Source organism: Monodon monoceros, unplaced genomic scaffold, assembly GCF_005190385.1.
Source record: "Monodon monoceros isolate NGI ecotype Baffin Bay Population unplaced genomic scaffold, NGI_Narwhal_1 Super_Scaffold_15, whole genome shotgun sequence".
Lineage (NCBI taxonomy): Eukaryota > Metazoa > Chordata > Mammalia > Artiodactyla > Monodontidae > Monodon > Monodon monoceros.
This window is the reverse complement of record NW_021703771.1, coordinates 47,927,039-47,948,159: the sequence shown is the minus strand read 5'-3', so window position 1 is coordinate 47,948,159 and position 21,121 is coordinate 47,927,039. Positions and strand designations below refer to the sequence as shown.

The 21,121-nt window shown below is 38.8% G+C and overlaps 1 protein-coding gene across 2 annotated transcripts; it reads left to right on the top strand.

The window, feature by feature from the left end:
- Positions 1–1,225: 1,225 nt before the first annotated feature.
- Positions 1,226–2,239, top strand: LOC114896311 (glycerol-3-phosphate dehydrogenase 1-like protein). Of its 2 annotated transcripts, XM_029224290.1 has the most exons (2): positions 1,226–1,450; positions 1,520–2,239. In XM_029224290.1, the coding sequence occupies exons 1-2, from the start codon at positions 1,226–1,228 to the stop codon at positions 2,237–2,239; spliced, it is 945 nt and encodes a 314-aa protein (XP_029080123.1). The 2 variants fall into 2 exon arrangements, with proteins under 2 accessions (XP_029080123.1, XP_029080122.1); XM_029224289.1 differs by having other exon boundaries at positions 1,226–2,239.
- Positions 2,240–21,121: the final 18,882 nt, after the last annotated feature.

Here is a 21,121-nt window from a genome sequence, read left to right as displayed (position 1 = left end):
GTATCAGTCATTTACATCTTAGGATGAATTGAACCCCACATATATCTCCCTGCAGTATTTTGCCCTTTATACCTTGTCTCTAATTATATGCTGAATATTCCCCTTAAGGGAATGTCTATTTAATTCTCCTCTTAAAAAGCACTGATATGTTTAGACACCTACAGATTTCACCTACATGTAAGACAGGATATAAAAATAAGAGTGATCCAACACAGTATATACCAGGGATGCTTCTTAAATGCCCTCTACTTCCCCAAGAAAGAAGGCAACATCCAGAAAAAGGTTTAAAAAGAAAGCAGTCTACTGGGTAAAGAACAGTTATCTCTTAGCTACTGCTATGATGAATGTAATGTGTAAATAACAAAATATTGTCTGAAGTGTTGGGATGAAGGTTAATTGTCCAAACTGATCATCAGAACAAATGATCCTAAGGCAAGTACCTGGAACAGACCAGTAAAGCCAGGAGCTACCAGGGATCCAGGAACATGACTCCAGGGAGGAACAGATCTGGAAAGAGTGCAGAAGTATCAGAAAGAATTTCTAAGAGGAGACGCCACTAACACCACAGCTGTGGTTAGTTTTTCAGAGCTTCATGTTCATATATGTGGGCACAGTGTCTTAAATGCCCCAGGGCCAAGGGAAGATCAATACCCATTGCTAAATCATATTTACCTTAAGTTAAATGCTTCTAAAAGAGTAAGTTCTTTGAATTCTAACTTTATGGCTGATTTTTCATCAAATTATTCATAAATATAATTAAAATATGAAAGAACTATAGGTAGAATACTATTAATTTTTTGCTTCATTGAAGTATAGTCGATTTACAATGTTGTGTTAGTTTCAGGTGTACATCAGAGTGATTCAGATATATATATATATATATATATATATATATATATATATATATATATATTCTTTTTCAGTTTCTTTTCCCTTATAGGTTATTATAAAATATTGAGTATAGTACCTTGTGCTATACAGCAGGTCCTTGTTTTTCATCTGTTTTATATATAGTAGTGTGTTTATGTTAATCCCAACCTCCTAATTTATCCCTCCCCACAGAATACTATTAATTTTTATCTGTACCTATTAGTTGATAGTCCTTTCAATATTACTATCCTGTTACCTTTTAGGTGAAAGTGAATAGGCCTGGGCCGAGCAGGCGGAGACAGGCGGCCTGCTGGCTGGGGAGGTGCAAGCCAGGCTGCAGCATTCCTGCCTGGCCATGGCAGCATCACCCCTGAAAGTGTGCATCGTGGGCTCGGGGAACTGGGGCTCAGCTGTTGCAAAAATAATTGGTAATAATGTCAAGAAACTTGAGAAGTTTGCTTCCGTGATCAAGATGTGGGTCTTTGAAGAAACAGTTAATGGGAGAAAACTGACAGACATCATAAATAATGACCATGAAAATGTAAAATATCTCCCTGGACACAAGCTGCCAGAAAATGTGGTTGCTATCCCGAACCTCAGTGAGACTGTGTGGGATGCAGACCTGCTGGTGTTTGTCATCCCCCACCAGTTCATTCACAGGATCTGTGAAGAGATCTCTGGGAAAGTGCCCAAGGGCGTGCTGGGCATCAGCCTCATCAAGGGCATAGACGAGGGTCCCGAGGGGCTGAAGCTCATTTCCGACATCATCCGAGAGAAGATGGGCATTGACATCAGTGTGCTCATGGGAGCCAACACTGCCGATGAGGTGGCTGCTGGGAGGTTCTGTGAGACCACCAGCGGCAGCAAGGTAACAGAGAATGGCCTTCTCTTCAAAGAACTTCTGCAGACTCCAAATTTTCGAATTACGGTGGTTGATGATGCAGACACTGTTGAACTTTGTGGTGCCCTGAAGAACACTGTGGCTGTGGGAGCTGGGTTCTGCGACGGCCTCCGCTGTGGCGACACCACCAAAGCTGCCGTCATCCGCCTGGGGCTCATGGAAATGATCGCCTTCACCAGGATCTTCTGCAAGGGCCAGGTGTCCACGGCCACCTTTCTGGAGAGCTGCGGCATAGCCGACCTGATCACCACCTGCTATGGGGGTCGGAACCGCAAGGTAGCAGAGGCCTTTGTTGGGGCCGGAAGGACCATTGAAGAATTGGAGAGGGAGATGCTGAATGGGCAGAAGCTGCAAGGACCTCAGACTTCCACTGAGGTGTACCGCATCCTCAAACAGAAGGGGCTGCTGGACAAGTTTCCACTGTTCACTGCAGTGTACCAGATCTGCTACGAAGGTAGGCCCGTTTAGGAGATGTTGTCTTGTCTCCAGAGCCATCCAGAGCATATATAAAGTGAATTATGCAACACGTCAGGGAAAGGCCTGCCTTTCCGATCAATCATTTGGATTCAGTGGAAACGGGGACTTGCCAACAAGATGTTTGCAGCATCATAACCCCATCATGGATACTATGAATTTTTACACGTTCATTTTTGAATTGTGAGATGAAGTTCATTGGCTAAGATGTTACTGGGCAACAACTAGATGCACATATGTGAACGTGTGAGCGTGTGTTCCTTTCTCATTTTGTGGGTGTTTCTATCAACCAAAATTAAAGGCCCTTTTTAAAAATTACTTTTGAAATTTTCCCACTGTGGTAGCTTATAAGATTGGAACTATCGCAGCTAAAAGTTTTGGATCTAATTCATATGTATCTCAGTGAAGGTATTTTTTTTCTCATTCTCTTGAGGTTAAAATTTAACCAGCATTAACATGGTAGAGTGGCAGAGTGAGTGGGTTCAAAGATCAACATACTAAATACTATCTCAGAGCCAGCATAATTAACTACTTTGATTGTGGGTTGATTTATTATTTTAAACAATTACATATTTTTAATAGGTAATCCACTTATATATATTCCTCTTACTACAGTTTTCTGCATTTTTAGCCTCTTTTCTCTTCATTAGCTACCAGAATGTACTTTCATAAAGGCTCAGCAGTAGCAGAAGACAGAAAACTCATCTGGGATTTTCCTGCTGTGACTGAAACATTCTTCTGATTAATGACACTTGTATGATGCTTTTTGTCAGGTAGTACTTTTGTGCAAACATTTCCTTTGAGCCTCACAGATCCCCTGAAAGGGGGCCGCTATTATTCATCATTTAAGATGCAGTCACTATGCCTGGTTGCCTGGTGAGTAGGGGCAGAGCCAGAGTCAAGCCCAGTGGTCCTCCCCCTACCAAGGTGCCAGGACCTGCTCAGACATCACTGGGCTGGTTTGACCTCCTACTAATTGGCTGTAGGATACACAGCCTTTACTGAGGCCATAGTCGGGCTTCCTGCAGCTGAGGTTTGTGTGGGTCCTTATCTAGAAGGATACCATTCAAAGTGTGGACCTCTCTCCATCAGCTTCACCTGGATTCTCTTAGAAATGCATGTTCCCAGGTCCCAATCCAGACCTCTGAAGTGGGATCTTGTATCTATGCTTTGACATGTCTTCTGTGTGTTCATTACAATTTGAGAACCACTACTTTAGAAAATTTACTTTAGATTGACATTGGCATTTCTCAAACCATGTTCCATAGGAAATGAGTGTCCTGGGACCCAGTGGTGGTTCCGGTGTTCCCTCCAAAGGTCCACTGAGTTTGGGAAAAGCTGCATCTGTACACCCCTCTTGAAGGGGTAGAATGTATGTTAGTTTGTTAGTGGAACCTGTTTATTTAACCCAGCAAGTCCCAGACATATAAGATTATGGAGATTTCTTTTGGCAAGAAAACTTACCAAAGTTTCCAAGGTACACTGTTCCTGACTGAAGTGACCTTAGGACAGCTCAAGTATATGTATGAGTGAGTGAATGTCAACTTCACCGAACACATGTTGTGTGGACTAAGTGCTTTTAAATCTAGAATTAGAATGGGAATTACTGTATCTCTTAAATGAGATTGGCTTCAGGATAACATTACAGTTACCTTACATAGCACTTGATAAGGGAACCTATGAATATCACTTATATATTCATGGATTTTCAGTCACTTTGAGATTTTGATCCTTTTTTATTTTCCAGCTTGGGACTTTCTTCTTCTATACTTGAAATGATTTTTGAATAGATTTTGCAGGAGTTTTTTTAAACTCCTGTATACAGAAGTATGTGAAAGCACACAAAATCATACAAGTTTCATTGATTTTACTGCCACTGTTAAGTCAATTTTTGCTTGTCTCATAATTAATCTTTTAAAAAGTTTGTACATAGGTAACAAAGTGTTACTTCTTAAGATACATAACAGGCTGTAAATTAATTGTGGTGTCTATTAAGTAGGATAATCAGATATGAGGAATTAGGATTTTGTCTTTTGTATATTCTCATCTGCATTCAGCTTCCTACTCTGGGTTTTGTACTTGAGCGTTTTTTCTTTATAAACGCCTTATTACCACTCTGAAGTCTCTGGCTGTACCACTTGAACATACTTATAATATTCCGCACATATGGAAAAAGGTAAATTTTATGTTTGTGCTTTGCTAACTGTAGATGTTTATTACTCTACAAGTTATCTATTTTTATAACTACCTGTGGTCCACCATTTATCTTAATTCATCTTTCTTACTAATTATGGTAATAGGGAAGAGAGAGACATCTAGAAAAGAAGCTTAATTTATACTTTTTCAGCCAATCTGTGAATGTAAAAACTACACTGTTGCCTTGCCATAATCCAACCTACTATAATGTGAAACAAATATCTGCCTTGAAATCCATCATAGCAGGTGGAATTGAGCTAAACTCCTTCTGGTTTTTCATTTAACTCACCTAGAACATGGCCCCATGGCACTGGCCCAAGGAGCAGTGAGGTACCACTGTACAAAGGAATCTTCAGTTTTTCCACTAGTGCTAATCTAAGAGACTTTTACCTACACATGTACTATATTTGTTTACAGATTATAGGTCGATATGATTTAAAAGTTTGATTTAATAAACATTTAATCCCCCAAACCTATGCTACTGATCCTATTTTTTAATCAGCTTATTTAACAATTTTATTTGTTTAGGTAAGCTTTTTTTTTTTTCTCCCTGAACTGGGTTGCATTGACAACAATAAAAAGGCAATTAAAAAAAAAAGTGAATGGGTCTTTCCCCCGTTTTCTTCATTTTCATGTACCTCTGGACTCTAGTAAATGAATTAGTAAATGGATATTTCTTTTCTTTTTCTAAGAGGAATATATGTGGGCACAGATTAAAATGTGTTCTAACAGAAAATCAATCCCACTAATGACATCTGACTTAGTATTGGAAGAATAAAAGAACTATAAACAAAGAAATCCCCAATGAGGTATTTACATCTTCTAAAAACAACAAGCGGAAAATACTTTTAAAGTTGCTGAAATTAACTTGTTACCCTCAACCCAAAGAAAACCTGTTTGGTTAGGTCACCAAACCTGAGCAGAAAATATATCCACACAACTGCATTACAGCAGCCAATATGGCTGCCAGGGCCAGGCTGAAGTACAAAGCCAACACTGAATAAATAATATCAAAACCATGACAACTACTAACAATGGTCTATTCCTACCTAACTCTCAAAGCCAAGGTGACTTCACCAAAGGATAATCTTATGACCTGCATTTTTTGTACAGTTTCAGAAATAGGTATGTCCTAAAACGCCTAAAAACTTTGACTAGAGAATGACATCATGGGAATGTGCTATATATATATACATATATATGCATATGTACACACACACTAAATACATATATATATTCTATAAATATATTCCACAAACATCTAGAAATATATATAGTGTGTGTATAATATAATGTATGTATATATACAATGTGTGTGTATACATATATTTACTTTTTAACATTTTATCTCTCATTTTAAAAGGGTATGTTTCTTTTGATCTAGGATACAATAAGGTTATAAACCTGATCATGTTGTAGTTTTGCCTTGCATATCAGAAAACTTAGAGAAAAAATTAATTTTTTTTTTTGAAAAAATTAATTCTTAATTACATCTAGTGTTCTTAACCTATGTTTTTAATCAAATTTTCTCTCCCTCAAATTTCCCCATCCTCATTATTTAGATCTTGGTTTATTAACCTAATTCTACTGATTGTTTTGCTAATATGCCTATTTTTAAAAACTTCATATCTTTTGTGTTTGTAATTATAGTATATATAAAGAGAGAGAGAGATAATGTGAGATATATGAGATAATATAAGTATACTTATATGTATATATCATAAAAATAGGATAATAGCTATTATTGACTTACACTTCGTACTGAAAGTACTCTGCTCTTTCTCAAGTGAAATCTGAGAGTGGGCTTTGATATGGAAGAAGGGATTTGAGGTACAGGAAACAAAAAAGCCAGCACCTAGATGGAGGTAGCAGGTGCTGAAAGCACTCTTCTTTGTCATGTTAATCACCAGTCAGCTTTGTCCAGGGAAGAACTCTGGTTCTGAGGAGGCTCAGGTGGGTAGAGAAGAAGCTAAAGGAGAGTAGGTCCTTAGTAGTCAGGCGATTGCCAAATGTGAGCTGAAAATTCAATTGCCCCTAATTGTTCTAGAGCAGGTTCTGGAGCAAATTCTAACTCAAGAGCCACTGAAGAAAGAACAGAAGCCCTGCACTGGCTCTAGAACTTCTTTGTCTCTTGAGCTACAACAGTGGAAAGGATAGTGGAAAGGATAATGGATCAGCCACTGTGGCTAAAAGAAAAGCAGTCACACTGAGTTTTACTCCACAGTGGGGTAGAGTTAAATAGAAAATTCCTCACCGAATGGAACTTTCCACTCTTTACTATCTCAAAAGAATTTTCTTGCCAATAGATAAAATATATTTCACATTGTTTAATAGAGGAGATCAACTCAATTATAACCACTCAACTCAGACCACATCCAAAACACCTTGCTAAGCCACTGCAATTAATGATTGATCTCAACCAATTTCCTGGTTCTAATTATAGTTGGCCAAGCCTTGGTGACACTTGGGATCTTCAAGACCGTGAGCTGAGAAAAATCTAACAGTAAGGCAAGGCCACTCTGGGAAGAGATCACTAGTCCCATTGGAGCACAGTAAACTTAAAAGTAGTCTAGGCATGTTGCCACATTCCCCAAATTTCATTTCAAGGAGCAGGGGAGGGAACACAGAACAATGTCTAATCAATGAAAGAGTTGTCCAGCCTAGTAGGAGGCAGAGTGAGATTATGAAGGTCTATTTAAGTCTCTTTAAAGGATGCTGGAAGCAGGATCCAGGCCCAGAGAGAAAAGCCTGGCAGGAGCTTAGAAATAAGGTTCAGTCCCAGCCAATTCCATGATCCAGAATTCAGTCGCAGGAAAAAACTAGAATGAGAACCAAAAGCCAAGAGCCCATCGACAGAAGATCTGTACAACAGACTGGCCACACTTACAGTGGGATGGCAAGGTAAACAGAGGTGAAGATGCTGATCTCTGCTTTGCCAGACACTGAATCACTGTCACATATCAGACAATGTGACAGACTATTTACAGATCATTCTCGCTGGTAGGAAGAAGACCCTCAATGTATTGCCAGTCAGGCTTCTTCTGGTTCAGGAACCAAGCAAGGAACAAGCCTGTGGCTGGCAGGTCTGAATACCAAGAGTCGCAGTTCCTGCGAGCATCTGATATTGTGCCTTCCCTGTCCCTGACACAGAGGCATCTGCCCAGGGGGAGTGTGAGACAGCCCTACAGAGAGACCAGCCGGAGCACAGGGAGCACCACAGTGGGAAGAAGGACACGTAAAGGAGACTGATCAGTTCAGGAGCTCAGTCTTAAAAAAGGGAATGACCTTCTTCCCAGCATAATCATACTGAATTTCAGGCTATATTGATGCTACAAAGGATAATTTTATCATAATTTTTTATGAATAAATCAGGAACCTTTGTTTTCTCTTTAGAAATTTTTCCATCTAAATATTTTATATAAGCTCTTTTTTCTTAAAAAAAATCAACATTTTTATAATACATCAGCCTGAAATATTTTATAATACATGCTGTTTGAGTTAATGAAAATCCTGAGATTAAACTTATTACTTAAATTATTTTAAGGTACATTATACAGCTTGTAGGAAACTGCCACTTTCCTCTCAAGATAAACCATTTCCCTCTGGTTTTGCATAATTAAGACTTGCAATTCATAAAGTCTGGCATTATAAATCACTGTATCCCCTTGAAACACAACCAGTCAGTTGTCTTCCTCAACTAAACTGCATTGAGTTGCTATTTTGTAGGCTATTATAATCCAAGATACAAACTAAACCAAAATTAACTGTACATAAAATCTATTTCAAAGAAGTTTATAAATTTATCACCTGAAAGTTTTAAATAATAAAACGAAAATGCAAGAAAAGGGGAGGTTTAACATGAAAACCATTATAGGGAATACCTTTTTATAATTAACTAGTAACTACAGATTATCCAACATTGTAACTAAAGTATGAGATATCATAATTAGAAGTAATGAGTTTTATTCTTTAAAAAAAAATTGCACACTGTGAGCTTTTTCTTTTGGCAAACTAACAGTCTGAGGAAGGACCAGACCCATCTGATCTACCTCATGTATCTACTCTATGGTAAGAAAATACAGTACCCTCCATTTCCCTCATGAAATTATGAGGGAGAAAGTGAAAAGTTAACTGCCCATACTCGCACAGCCAGGGCAGGCTTCACGGATACGCAAGTTGTTCAGTCACCCAGGGTACCAGACTTCAAGGGTTCTGTACTTGATTTAATGCTCTGCTGTCACCATCTTGAAATTCTTAATTTTTGAACAAGGGCTCCTGCAATTTCATTTTGCACTGGGCCCCACAAATATGTAGCCAATTCTGCCTACAAAGAGGCCAACTACAAATCAAGAAAACATCATCCCAACTGCCACATGATGTAACATGTACCTAGTGTATAGTATGCAAACAGGAAATGTTCATTGAATGAATTAAATCAAATGTATTCACTAGTTTCCAAGATAGATTTTAATCCAAACAGTTGAGTTTCTTTAAATCGTTTTATAGTAAAAAAAAATCAGAGAAAGGAAACTTCCCCACTGATAACCCTTTCCCATGTCAACTTATCCATATTATCATTATTCTCTTCTCTTTTTTAGCAACAGATACGCAAAGCTTATTCATCTGTACTGTGTGTGGCCAGGTGTCCTAATTAGCAAAAGCACAGCAGAACCCTGAGATATTCAGGCAGCCCACCAGGACTTCTTTTACATGAGGATCCATTTCTGTAGACTTCTTTAAGGAAACACAAATGGTAACTCTGTAATTTGGTGGTTAGTTCTCTGAGGCCCTTGAGCTTGCACACCCTTGACTCCAGGAAAGCAGTGAGTCATTCTGTTTCAGCAAAAGCTAGGAAAGTGATTTGATTTTGGCAAGAAGGAGTGCTACATGGGTAAATGTCATTCATATGCACTTCTGTAGGCAGCTTTGGGACTCCTCCCCAATCCATGTCATCTTATATGTTACAGCACAGCATCTACTTTAGGGGCAGGCCTAAGTGGCTATATTTTTATCATAACACCCTGCTCCTATGGCCACAGGTGACTGAGCAACACATGGGCACTAGTCTCGAGGGCAACTTCTTCCCTGAGACTTTGATCTAAGACCTATAGAGCTAGAGTCAGATAGCGGGAGCTTACCCTGAAACGTCATGCAGAGGTGGGACCAGAGTGACCATTTCTGACCAAGTGTGCACTAATTTTTAAGTCATAGAAAGCTAAATTGCACAGATAAATAAGAGAATAGAGCAAACACACCGAGAAAGCAAAAGCCAGAAACCCAGAGAGAAACAGAGAAAGTAGCTGTCTCCGTTCCTAACAGCTTTCCAGTTTCCAACTCCATTCTCACAAGCCCCCGCTTGTTTTCATGTTTCTTATATTAAATAAAAATCCTTTCACTAAGCTAGCTTGAGTGGGTTTTGTTCCTTGCGATCAAATGTGTAGTACAGCATCCCTGAAGAATGTATTCTAAGTTATTTGACAGCACTTACTGTGAAATTGAAATACCAAACAGCTGGAGTCACCAAAAATACACGACCATCTAGGGTTGGCCATAAGAGCTCTCATTAGATTGGAAAATTTTTCTTCTCTCAACCTCAAGAAAAACAGAGTCAATTATACAGTCCTGTTCAAGCTGAAAATCTTTACCTCCTTCCTGTGTGCATTTCAACTGTTCTAAATGCACCCACCTCCTGCTTACAGACCGCTCTGTTCCTCTCCTATTGCTGAAAAGAGGGTAGGAAGCCCAGCCTTTTCTAGCACTTCCCAGAGTCCCAGGACTTGGGTAGCCAGAGCCTGAGCACCAGCATAAGAGCCATGACAATGATACCAGTTCCCCAGAAGTGCCCTGGCACCCAAGAGAAAGAAAAGAATCTCAAGAACAGGAACAAAATCAAGCAGAGGTCTATATTCAAAAGCCAATCCAATGGTCATCCACATCCTTGCTTATTTATCCTCATGATTGGTACAATCTGAGAAAGCAAGGAATCAGTGCTCTTGATGGCTTTTTGTTCAATTCATTTAAGATATTTGCTGTAAGCCTTCTCATTATCTTTTCATACTGCTTCATTGTCATCTCCCCCAATATACTTTCAAAGGCAAGATAATGCCAAGAATAATCTTTTATCTTGCACAACATTTGGCACAATGCTGGACACATAGAAGGTATTTAAAAATACCCATTCGACTTAATTAATTGAATGACTAGTTCCTCAAAAAAAAAAAACTAATTTTTATTCATCATGTGGTAGAATCTAGCCCAGTATCTTGAAAGAGAAAAGAGGAAAGTGTAAAGCACAAGGGGAAAATGCTTCACCTACCCTAACCTCTAAAGCTTAACTGATCTTCAAGTGTTTGCTGAATTTTCCCCCAATATTATTTGACTTTTTCACAACATGGATTCCTGCCAGGCCAAGCTTGAAACAGATTACTTCAGCCCAGATGAAGTCACACACACACACACACACACACACATGCATGGGTCATATTGTTTTTGCCTAAAACAGATTCTTTGTTGAATTTCCCTTAGCACAGCACATAGCATATCACATAGCTGTCTGCATACACTAAGCACTTAATAATGCTCTGCAGTTTTAAGTAGCTGTGTGTCCCTAGAGAGTCTTCAAAATATAGCCCAAGACTAAGAGTAAAAATGAAATCTCAATGATAGTTTTTTTAAAAAAATACCAGAAAAGGGATGCCAATGGCTATTTCTCCTTGCTACTGGCCAATGTTTTTATACATTGTTTCTAGGTAATATGAAGAAAAAGACCTATAAATTTAGATTTATATTCTCTAAATTTCACTCAGGTAGATGTGGGTGACCTGGGAGGTAACTGTAGAAAAATATACCCGTGTAAATTTTAGAAGATTTTACTTATATTTAAGCCTTTATTATTCACAGTTCATCATATTTACCATTTTCCTTTCATTTAGTAAAAGTATTTAATGATATCTTAAAGGTCACAATGAAAGTAATAACAAAAAATAATCCTGGCTGTTCCTGAGAGATTTTTCTATTTTTTATTGCTGAATACAAAAATTAGAGTAAAATGTCTAAACTATTACTAAAAAATACGTTTATTTTTATTGCTAATAAGATTTTTTAAATTATCACACAGGTCTTTCTTATAAAATGAATAATAAAATTATACATATAAGTAATTAAGCATGATTATTCTTATATTTAGGTAAAATTTTTCCTGCTGATTTGAGAATTCCTGTTTCTCTTCCTTATAAAAGTATCTCTATATGAAACTGATATCAAAGCTTAAAATTCTACTATTAGAGATGAGACTTTAGATCTAACATAAAGTCTCCTTCCAAAAAGACACTTATAAGGGGGTTGTGGAATACTGACTGGAGAGAGAACCTTTACCAGACAACAGCACCTTAAAGAGAATTAGTTTATCAAGTGTGTTTCACCTGATAACTAAGTTCAAGTAAGTTACTGAGAAAATGGTAGTCTTAACATGGTTGGAAAAACACTAAGAAAGAGATGAGAACTGGCCTGGATAAGGTTTTAAATAGCAGGCACCAGAAAGCCAGGAGCAAACATGAGAGTATTTTGTGTCTTAGGAAAGAAGGCCCAGTATAAGGTTAAGAAAAGAAATCAGAAAAGAAATGCAAAGAACATATATTCACAACTTTTTCTGAAGGCTGAACCCAAAATTTCCTTCTTGGAACATGCCTTAAAATAATATTATCCTCATTAAAAAAATTAAGGGGCAGCAGTGGTTCTGGAATCAGCACTGGATATAAACACTCCACAGCTCATTTCTCTAGTTCATTACAGCAAAAAAAATTGTTGTCAAATACCTGAGGGCTCTAGAGTCAACTCCTGAGGCTTCTGAAAAGTAAACCAAAGCAGGTAGATTGCAGAGAGGAGCCAAAATATAGAAAACAAAGTGAGAGATGTTTCCTTTTTTTTCCTCACAGACTTGCCCCCAAGGGTAAGGCCCAGTCATAGAGCCACTTACCAGTGGCAGCAGCCACAAAACTTTCAGGAGAACTCCCTTTTTTCTGGTCAGAGAAATAAGGAAGAGAAGATTCTACAGGCTGGAGGGTATAAGGAAATTTCAGCGCACTGACGGCTAGACAGGGGGATTTATGACCTTACACAAGTCTCAGGCTTATCTATCATCTATGCATGCGTGGGACAGACCAGACCAACATAATAAAGGCATAGAGAAGTAAAGGGAGATTTGAACCACTGCCCATGTCTCATACTAACCTCTGAGATACTTGTGTGTGTAACAGACTCAAACTAGCTTATAATGTGCTTTGAAAACTGAATTGAGATATAAACCAGAGTCAAAGAAGACAAACAGAACACATAGTCTTAATCTACTCAAGTTCTCCAACATTTCCCAGAGGATTATAACCAGACCCAGTGTCTACAAAACATAACAATCCCCTTGTTCAGGATGAAAATCCAAAATTACACAACTTGCTGAGAACCAGGAAAATTTCACCAATTCTAAAGTGAAGACACAATGCGCAGATGCCATTCTCAAGATGATCCGAGTCTTGGAGTTACAAGGCAAATACTTTAAAGCAGCTATTTAAGCTATGCTCTGTGAATTAAAGAACAACACAGCTGAAATGACTAAAGGATAAGGGTTCTTAGAGGAATACATACTATCAAAAAAAAAAAATAAGGTCAACATGTGAAATAAAAAATTCACTAGATGGGTCCAGATAGAAGATTGGAGATGACACAGGAAAAATAACAGTGAATTTGAAGATAATCAACAGAAATTATCCAACCTGAAGAAAAGAGAAAAGAGTATTTTTTAAAAATTAACAGATCTGCACAAGAGTCAAAAAACAATTTTTTTAATGGGAATGGTAAGTTCTTTCCTATCAATAATTTATTGTAAATGTAAATGGGCTAAATTCTCCAGTCAGAAGACATACTGTAAAATGGCTTAACAGATAGAAAATAAAATAAAAATAAAAACAAGATCCAATCATATGCTGCCAATAAGAGATTCACTTTAGCTTTAAGGACATATATAGGCTGGGAGTAAAGGGATAGAAAAAGTATTTTAAGCAAGTGATAATCAAAAGAAAGCAAGCATAGTTGCACTTATACCAGAGTGAATAGACTTTAAGTTCAAAATGGTCACATGAGAAGGTCATCATATAATGATAAAAAGTCAATTCATCAAGATATAACAATTGTAAATAAATATGCACTCAACATCAGAGCACCTAAAAACATAAAGCAAACACTAACTTAACTAAAAGGAGAAATAAGCTGCAATACAATAACAGTTGGGGACTTTAACACCCCACCCTCAACAATGGATAGATCATCTAGACAGAGCATCAATAAGGAAACAGCGATTTGAAGACCATAGTTGAAATAGACCCAACATATGTATACAAAACATTCCATCCAACACCATCAGAATACATGTTCTTCTCAATAGGACTCAGAACATTTTCTAGGATAGATCACATTTTAGGTCACAAAACAAGTCTCAACAAATTCAAGAAGACAGAAATTATATCAAGTATCTTGTCCAACAATGATAGTATGAAATTAGAAACCAATAACAAGAGGAAAATTGGAAAATTCACAATTACATGGAAATCAAACAACATACTCCGGAACAACAGATGGATCAAAGAAGAAATCAAAAGGGAAAACAACTGAAATTAAAACAAGAAAACTAGGGAGAAAAGCAACCTGATATTGGTCTTAACAATGATTTTTTGGAAATGATACCAAATGACATAAGCAACAAAAGCAAAAATAAATGAGTGGGACAACAACAAACTAAAAATCTTCTGCATAGCAGAAGAAATTATCAACAAAATAAAAATCAACCTATGGAATAGGAGAAAATATTTTCAAACCATGTACCTGATAATAGGTTAATATGCAAAAGATATAAAAGATGCAAAAGGAAATGATATAACTCACTAGCCAAAAAAAAAAAAAAGTCCAATTTAAAAGTGGGTAAAGGACCTGAGTGGATATTTTTCCAAAGAAGATATACAAATGGCCAACAAGTATATGAAAAGGTGCTCAACATCAATAATCATCAGGGAAATGCAAATTAAAACCTCAATGACAGATGGACAACAGGAGCATGAAAAGATGTTCAACATCACTAATCATCAGGGAAATGCAAATTAAAACCACAGTGAGCTATCACCTTACACCTGTCATCAAAAGAATACAAATAACAAGTGTTGGCAAGGATATGGAGAAAAGGGAACACCCCTACACTGTTGTTGGAAATGTAAATTGGTACAGCCACTGTGGAAAACAGTATGGATGTTTCTCAAAAAGCTAAAAATAGAAATACCATATGACCCAGCAATTCCACTCCTGGGTATACATCCAAAAAAACCAAAAACACCAATTGGAAAAGGTACATGCACGTCAGTGTTCATAGCAACACTATTTACAATTGCCAAGATATGGAAGCAACCTAAATGTCCATCAACAGGTGAATGGATAAAGAAAAAGTGGTATATATACAATGGAATACTACTTAGCTATAAAAAAGAACAAAATTTGCCACCTGCAGCAACGTGGACTTGGAGAGCATTATGCTAAGTGAAATAAGTCAGACAGAGGAAGACAAATACTGTATGATATCACTTACATGTGGAATCTAAAAAAGACAACAAGGGAAATTCCCTGGAAGCCCAGTGGTTAGGACTCAGAGCTTACACTGCCAGGGCCTAAGTTCAATCCCTGGTCAGGGAAGTAAGATCCTGCAAGCCACGCAGTGCAGCCAAATTTTCCAAAAGAAATAAATAAAATTTTTTTAAAAATTAAAAATAGGTCTTCCCTGGTGGTGCAGTGGTTAAGAATCCACCTGCCAATGCAGGGGACACAGGTTTGAGCCCCAGTCCAGGAAGATCCCACATGCAGGGGAGCAACTAAGCTTGTGCACCACAACTACTGAGCCTGTGCTCTAGAGTCCACGAGCCACAACTACTGAGCCTGTGTGCCACAACTACTGAAGCCCATGAGCCTTGAGCCCACGATCCACAAGAGAAGCCACTGCAATAAGAAGCCCATGTACTGCAATGAAGAGTAGCTGTCGCTCACCACAACTAGAGAAAGCCCACATGCAGCAATGAAGACCCAATGCAGCCAAAAATAAATGAATAAATAAGTGTATTTAAAAAATAATAATAACTAATAATTTAAAATGAAAAATGTGAATATAACAAAAAAGAAGCAGACTCACAAATATATAGAACAAACGAGTGGTTACCAGTGGGGATAGGGAAGCGGGGAGGGACAATATAGGGATAGAGGATTATGAGATACAAACAATTAGAAGTAACCTACAAGGATATATTGTACAATATGGGTAATATAGCCAATATTTTATAATAACTATACATGCAGTATAACCTTTAAAAATTGTGAATCACTGGGCTTCCCTGGTGGCGCAGTGGTTGAGAATCTGCCTGCTAATGCAGGGGACATGGGTTCAAGCCCTGGTCTGGGAGGATCCCACACGCTGCAGAGCAACTAGGCCCGTGAGCCACAACTATTGAGCCTGCGCGTCTGGAGCGTGTGCTCCGCAACAAGAGGCCACGATAGTGAGAGGCCCGCGCACCGCGATGAAGAGTGGCCCCCACTTGCCACAACTAGAGAAAGCCCTTGCACAGAAACGAAGACCCAACACAGCAAAAATAAATATAAATTAATAAACTCCTACCCCCAACATCTTAAAAAAAAATTGTGAATCACTATTGTATACCTGTAACATATAATATTGTACATCAACTACACTTCAATAAAAAAATTTTTTTTAAAACCCACAATGAGATACCACTTCACACCTGCTACAACAGCTGTTATCAAAGAGACAAGAAATAAGAAGTGCTGGTGAGGACATGGAGAATAGGGAATCCTGGTATGGTACATTGTGGATGGTAATGTAAATTGGTGAAGCCACTATGGAAAACAGTATGGAGGTTCCTCAAAAAATTAAAACTAGAACTACCACATGATCCAACAATCCCACTTATGAGTACATATCTAAAGGAAATGAAATCACTTGCTCAAAGAGAAATCTGCACTCCCATGTTCACTGCAGCATTATTTACAATAGCCAAGACATGGAAACAATCTAAGTGTCTGTCAACAGATGAATGGATAAAGAAACTGTGAGATATATATATATATATATATATATATATACACACACATATATATGTACATATATATACACACACACACATACACACACACAACAGAATATTATTCAGTCATAAAAAGGAAGGAAATTCTATCATTTGTAACAACATGGATGAATCTTGAGGACATTTTGCTAAGTAAGACAGATAGAGAAAGACAAACACTGTATGATCTTACTTATATGTTGAATCTAAAAAAATCAAACTCACAGAAATAGGAAGTAGATTGGTGGTTGCTGGTAGATTGGTGGTTGCTGGTAGGTTGGTGGTGAAATGGGTAAAGCTGGTCAAACTTCCATTTATAAGGTATCTTCTGGAAGAAAAAAAAAATTAACAGAACATCAGAGACCTGTGGGACATTATTAAAAGGTCTAACATACATGACACTGGAGTCCTAAAAGGAGAGGAAAAAAAGATTAGGACTGAATATTGGAAGAAGTTATAGCCAAAAACGTGGTAAAGTTTGATTAAAAACGTACATTAACAGATCCAAGAATTTCAGCATGCTCCTGTTGGAAGACAACTCTCTATGGCAGTTCTGCACATTTTGTATCAGCTTTTGTTTCAGACTATCTTTTTCAAGCATGCTTGTATAGCAAATAATCTTGGAAGACAGAGATAGTGTCTCCCTCTGAGACAGAGGGAAAATTTGTTTCATGACCATTATAATAATGTCACTTGTCAGGCAAAAGGTTGGCTGGTTTCTTTTCAGTGTCCTTTGAAAGACTGGAGTTTCCTCAGCTATGATTCAAACCCACTGCATGCACAGCATCCTCCTTGGCTGCTCTGTATCACACCATAGGACCTGGGAGGCAAGGAATATCATCATGAACATGAAGTTCATGCTACCTGCAGTGCCACATGTAATAAAATCTTCTCTCTCTTACCCAGCAGTATCATGTCTTCTACCAGCATCCACAAAACTATTAACTTGTTAGCTTACAAGTAGGGTAAAATCTCAGGCCCTTCACAGTTCTTGACTATCCAAACAAGACAACTTCAAAAAGAAAATCATAACCTAACTTCTGAACACCAAACATAAAGAAAAATCGTGAAAGTGGCTAGAGAAAGAACTCTGACATACAGTGGAACAGTGATTTGACTAATCATGGGTTTCTCACCAGAAGTAATAGAGGACAGAAGACAGTGGAGCAACATGTTTAAACTATTGAAAGAACTGTCAACTCAGAATTCTACATCCAACAGAAATGTATCATTTTCCTCCAAAAATAAAGAAAAAATGAAGATATTCCCAGATGAATGAAAACTAATAAAATTCATCAGCAGCAGACGTGTTCTACAAGCTGTGGTAAAGGAGATTCTTCATATTGAAAGGAAATAGCACCACAGGAAAATGTAAATCTCCAGAAATAAAGAAAGAACAGAAATGATAAATATCTGGATAAATAAAGATTATTTTTTTCTGTTAAGTTCTGCTGAAAGTAAAAATTATAACACTCTGTGTTGGGATTTTCTATGTAAGTACAAGTTATACATATGATATGTATAATATAAAGGACCATAAGAGAGTTATATGGCTGCAAGTTTTCTACATTTGATATGAAGTGGTACAAAATTAATCATAGAAGATGATGAAAGGTTAGGTATGTATACTGTAATCACTAAAACAACCATTGAAAAATAATACAAAGATATATAGTCAAAAATTTAATAGACAAATGTAAACTGAATACTAAAATAATGTTCAAGTAAACTAAAAGAAGGCAAGAAAGGAGGTGGGGGAGAGGTGGCTGAGTTAGAAAACAGAGAGGATAGAGGAAAAAAATAATAAAACAGACTTAAATCTAACCATTTCAATATTTATATTAAAAGTTAATGGTCTAGAGGGGCTTCCGGGAAGATGGAGGAAGAGTAAGATGCAGAGATCGCCTTCCTCCCCACAGATACACCAGAAATACATCTACAAAACTCCTACAGAACACCTACTAAACGCTGACAGAAGACCTCAGACCTCCCAAAAAGCAAGAAACCCCCCACGTACCTGGGTAGGGCAAAAGAAAAAAGAATAAACAGAGAAAAAGGATAGGGACAGGACCTGCATCGGTGGGAGGGAGCTCTTAAGGAGTAAAGGTTTCCACACACTAGGAAGCCCCTTCGTGGGCGGAGACTGCGGGTGGCGGAAGGGGAAGCTTCGGAGCCGCGGAGGACAGCACAGCAACATGAGTGCAGAGGGAAAAGCGGAGGGATTACCGCACAGAGGAACAGGGCCGACTGGTACTCACCAGCCCGAGAGGCTTCTCTGCTCACCCGCCGGGGCGAGCGGGGCTGGGAGTTGAGGCTCGGGCTTCGGTCACAGCACCGGGAGAGGACTGGGGTTGGCGGCGTGAACACAGCCTGCAGGGGGTTAGTGCGCCACGGCTAGCCACGAGGGAGTCCGAGGAAAAGTCTAGAACTGCCGAAGAGGCAAGAGACTTTTTCTTCCCTCTTTGTTTCCGGGTGCGCGAGGAGAGGTGATTAAGAGCGCTGCTTAAAGGAGCTCCAGAGACAGGAGCGAGCCGCGGCTAAAAGCGCAGACCCCAGAGACAGGCATGAGACGCTAAGGCTGCTGTTGCCGCCACCAAGAAGCCTGTGTGCGAGCACAGGTTACTATCCACACCCCCCTTCCCAGGAGCCTGTGCAGCCCGCCACTGCCAGGGTCCCGGGACCCAGGGACAGCTCCCCCGGAAGAACGCACGGCGCGCCCCAGACTGGTGCAATGTCACGCTGGCCTCTGCGGCCGCAGGCTCGCCCCGCACTCCTAGCCCCTCCCTCCCCCCGGCCTGAGTGAGCCAGAGCCCCCGAATCAAAGGCTCCTTTAACCCCGTCCTGTCTGAGCGAAGGACAGACGCCCTCCGGCGACCTACACGCAGAGGCGGGGCCAAATCCAAAGCCGAGCCCCTGGGAGCTGTGAGATCAAAGAAGAGAAAGGGAAATCTCTCCCAGCAGCCTCAGAAGCAGTGGATTAAAGCTCCACAATCAACTTGATATACCCTGCATCTGTGGAATACCTGAATAAACAACAAATCATCCCAAATTAAGGAGGTGGACTTTGAGAGCAAGATTTATGATTTTTTTCCCCTTTCCTCTTTTTGTGAGTGTGAATGTGTATGCTTCAGTGTGAGATTTTGTCTGTATAGCTTTGCTTCCACCATTTGTCCTAGGGTTCTATCCGCCCGGTTTTTTTGTTGTTGTTGTTTTTTCTTAATAATTATTTTTTTTATTTTAATAACTTTCTTTTATTTTACTTTATCTTCTTTCTTTCCTTCCTTCCTTCCTTTAGACAACGAATCATCCCAAATTGAGGAGGTGGACTTTGAGAGCAATATTTATGATTTTTTCCCCTTTGCCTCTTTCTGTGAGTATGTATGTGTATGCTTCTGTGTGAGATTTTGTCTGTATAGCTTTGCTCACCATTTATCCTAGGGTTCTATCCGTTTTTTGTTGTTGTTGTGTTGTTTTTTAATTTTTTTCTCTTAATTTTTTATTTCAATAAGTTTATTATATTTTATCTTTATTTTATTTTATCTTCTTTCTCTTTTTTTCCTTCCATCCCTCCTTCCTTCCTACCTCCCTCCCTCCTTTCTTTCTTTCTACTTCCACTAATTCTTTCTTTCTACTTTTTCTCCCTTTTATTCTGAGCCATGTGGATGAAAGGCTCTCGGTACTGCAGCCAGGAGTCAGTGCTGTGCCTCTGAGGTGGGAGAGCCAACTTCAGGACACTGGTCCACAAGAGACCTCCCAGCTCCACATAATATCAAATGGCGAAAATCTCCCAGAGATCTCCATCTCAACACCAGCACCCAGTTTCACTCAACGACCAGCAAGCTACAGTGCTGGACACTCTAGGCCACACAACTAGCAAGACAGGAACATAACCACACGCATTAGCAGAGAAGCTGCCGAAAATCATAGTAAGTCCACAGACACCCCAAAACACACCACCAGACATGGACCTGCCCACTAGAAAGTAAAGATCCAGACTCATCCACCAGAACACAGGCACTAGTTCCCTCCACCAGGAAGCCTACACAAAGCACTGAACCAAACTTAGCCACTGGGGACAGACAACAAAAACAACGGGAACTACGAACCTGCAGCCTGCGAAAAGGAGACCCCAAACACAGTAAGATAAGCAAAATGGGAAGACAGAAAAACACACTGCAGATGAAGGAGCAAGATAAACACCCACCAGACCTAACAAATAAAGAGGAAATAGGCAGTCTACCTGAAAAAGAATTCAGAATACTGATAGGAAACATGATCCAAAATCTTGGAAATAGAATAGACAAAATGCAAGAAACATTTAACAAGGAACTAGAAGAACTAAAGATGAAACAAGCAGTGATGAACAACACAATAAATGAAATTAAAAATACTGTAGATGGGATCAATAGCAGAATAACTGAGGCAGAAGAATGGATAAGTGACCTGGAAGATAAAAGAGTGGAAATAACTACTTCAGAGCAGAATAAAGAAAAAAGAATGAAAAGAACAGAGGACAGTC

What these genes read in the sequence shown, in the direction of transcription:
- LOC114896311 (XM_029224289.1), top strand. Translation starts at nt 1,226, where the DNA reads ATGGCAGCATCACCCCTGAAAGTGTGCATCGTGGGCTCGGGGAACTGG.